Here is a 3,071-nt window from a genome sequence, read left to right on the forward strand (position 1 = left end):
TTGCCCATCCTCTGCCTGCCCTGTCTGCACATCTCTGCCAGCCCCTGCCAGCGAGAGGGTGGAATTAGCTCCTCCTCGTGGCATTCGTTCGGATCCGGATGCCTGCCGGTGCCTGCTGTTTCCTTGCTCACCTGACTGTGCCGCAGGCTTAATTGGATGACATCTGGGCAGGTGCCAAATCTCTCTCTTGTTCCTTTTCTGTTTGCTCCTGTCCTCTCCTTGTTCGGTCTGGGCAGGATCTTCCTTCTGGTGCCTGGCTAGGATTGTTTCTTTCCACTCGCTCCATCCATTGTCTTGGCCTGGCAGTGGTGCTCACTGACGGCCGGAACCTTCCCACCCCCTGCACTTCACCTGCCCTGTTTAGTTGTCCTGACTGTGAATCCCCTGATCATCTCTTCCAGAAGATAGCCCAGAGGAACTTCCAGACCTGCATAACTATTTCATTGAGCCACAGAATGGTTTGGGTTGAAAGGGGCCTTAAAGATCATCCAGTCCCACCCCCTGCCATGGGCAGGGACCCCTTCCACTAGACCAGGTTGCTCCAAGCCTCATCCAGCCTGGCCTTGGACTCTCCCAGGGATGGGGCATCCACAGCTTCTCTGGGCAACCTGTCCCAGTGCCTCCCCACCCTCTCTGGGAAGAATTTCTTCCTGATATCTAATCTAAACCTCCCCACTTTCAATTTGTACCCATTACCCCTTGTCCTGTCACTACAGGCCCTTGTAAAAAGTCCCCCCCAGCTTCCTTGTAGCCCCTTCAGGCACTGGAAGGTGCTATAAGGTCTCCCTGGAGCCTTCTCTTCTCCAGGCTGAACAAGCCCAATTCTTGCAGCCTGTCCCCATAGCAGAGGTGCTCCAGCCCTCTGAGCATCTTCGTGGCCTCCTCTGGACTCGCTCCAAGTGGTCAATATCCTTCTGATATTGGGGGCTCCACAGCTGGATGCAGCACTCCAGGTGGGGTCTCACCAGAGCGGAGCAGAGGGGGGAGAATCCCCTCCCTCAACCTGCTGGCCTATTTGGCCCCTGTTGCCTCCAAACATCCACAAGACCTGGGATTTGTAGGGTTGTTGCTTCCTACCCACTCCCTGCCCCTGCAGGCCCAGAAACCATCAACTGCTGGAATGAAATGCCAGTTATCCAAAGCTTCTTCTCTTCCATCTGGCCTCGCCGATGCCTGTTCCGGTCATTTCTCTCCTCCCTCCGTGCTCTCCCGCCCCTCCTTGCCCTGCCGAGCAACTCTGTGGTTTTGCTTTGTCTGCTGGAGTTGTTCTGCGTTGCCAGGCAAGAGGGGCTGGTTCTGGCAGGTCCCTGCGCTCCTGCTGCCTGGGGAGTCCGTGTTCCTCCTGAAAATGCTTTTAAGGACAAGGAGCTCCCTCTCCTGCAGCCCTTGAGGTTCTTGGGGTGCGGCAGAATCTCTGGCAGAGTCTAAGGGAATTTGGAGGTTTGGCTGACGGCCTGCCCAGGGGCTGCCTCGCCTGGCTGGAGGTGTCAGCAGAGGCTCTTAGTCGGCACGGAACAGCAGAGCAAGTGCTCTGAGGGCAGCCAGCTCCAAAGGGGGATGCTGGAGACCCAGCTCCGCCTCGCTCTCCTCCGGCAGCACCGAGCAGGAAGGACTCTGACTGGGGTGGGAGTGGTTGTGGAAGCGTGATCTCCCAGGGTGTGATGAGAAGCCGTTGCAGCACTAAGCCCCAGCCTGCAAGCGTAGCTCAGCGTCTCTGCCTCGCCGGGGGCGTTCTGGCAGGGAACCTGCCCCGTGGCCTCCACGGGCACCACGGTGCAGAATGCTGCGTGGGGCCAGCAGTGGCCGGGTAGTGCCGTGGCTGGAGGGCAGCGCTTCCCTGAAGGCTTGAGCCTCGGTTCTGTCACCACGATTAGCCCCAGGGATGGACCATCCTGCCTTCCTCCCACCGCGCCTGCAGCCGCTCCCCCGGCCCGGCTGGGCGCAAGGGGACGATCGTCATTCGGAAACCTCCGCCTGATGGGTATTTTTCAAGTCCCGCTCTGCCGTTGCTCTGGGGTGGAGTTGGACGGAGTTCGTGGAGTTCTCTTAGCCATGGAGTTCTGCCAGGGTGCGATTGATTTCCAGCCCCATTTCCAAAGGAAACGGAGCGTGGCAGCACACGTGTGTGCTTCTGCCATCGTTTCTCGGGAGCCCAGTTGCAGATTCCCATCAGAGTGGGCTCTGAGGCCTCAAAGATGCTGAGATACTACAGGTTTCGTGAACTTGGAAGTGGGCAGAAAAGAGGGATCCCATTAATGCCTCTGGAAGGGAAACATCCTTGACCCTTGCTAGGCACCGCAGAGCCCTCATGGGCTGGCTGTTCCGAGTGCTCCAGCACTTACGAGGCCCCGGGGAATTGAGTACCCAGACAACATCCTCCCTATTGATTAGTTCTGCTGCTCACGGAGCAGCTCATTAGTTGATAGCTCTGCTGTTCCCCCTTGCAGCGTGCCTCGTCCTGCCCCCCGCCCCGCCGTGCCGCGCAGGGGCTCCCCCACCTGCGTGAGCCGCAGAGCCCGCGTGGCACAAAGCACCGTCCCGTCCTCGCGGCCTTGTCCCGTCCCGGGCTCGGGGGGACCCCCGGCGAGGGGATAAGTGTCAGACCCGAGGGCTCTGCTCTGCACTCCGCTGGTGTAGCTGGCTGCCGGCCACGTCGCCGGCCCTGCAGGGAGAGGAGGGGGCTGCTCTCCGGAGCAATATGTAAAGGAGTTTGATTAGATTTCTTCTGGCATAACAATTAAAAAGATTAATCAGAGGTAGAGGCCGGGGAAGCTAGAAGGCTGCTGTCAGGGCTTGTGCTAAAGAACCTGCGCTCAGGAATTAATGGAAAAGGTACGTTTCCCATGAATTTAAATCTGCCCCGGCCAAGCCCTTTCTTCAGCCGGGGACAAGGGAGCGATGCCTCTTGCTTTTGCGCTTCCTCAGTCACGTGTGGTGTTTGCAGCGGCCTCAACCAGGGAACTTGAGGGAGAAGGACAGGGAAGAGGCGCTCCCCAGGCTGTGGGCTGGCGGAGGAAGCCTGTTCCTCTGCTGAAGGGTCCTTCTCTGACAACACCCCGTCGCTTTGGCAG

At 58.8% G+C, this 3,071-nt stretch overlaps 1 protein-coding gene across 1 annotated transcript in view; it reads left to right on the plus strand.

Moving 5' to 3' along the window:
- ZMAT5 (zinc finger, matrin-type 5) overlaps nt 1-3,071 on the plus strand; it is a gene marked incomplete at its 3' end in the record, with an annotated part of 13,366 nt that overhangs the window by 9,659 nt on the left and 636 nt on the right. Inside the window, exon 5 of the mRNA XM_010157886.1 lies at nt 1,515-1,551. Coding sequence (XP_010156188.1) covers nt 1,515-1,551 — 37 coding nt within the window. The remainder of the gene's footprint in view (nt 1-1,514; nt 1,552-3,071) is intronic.

Source organism: Eurypyga helias, unplaced genomic scaffold (assembly GCF_000690775.1).
Source record: "Eurypyga helias isolate BGI_N326 unplaced genomic scaffold, ASM69077v1 scaffold8158, whole genome shotgun sequence".
Taxonomy (NCBI): Eukaryota; Metazoa; Chordata; class Aves; order Eurypygiformes; family Eurypygidae; genus Eurypyga; species Eurypyga helias.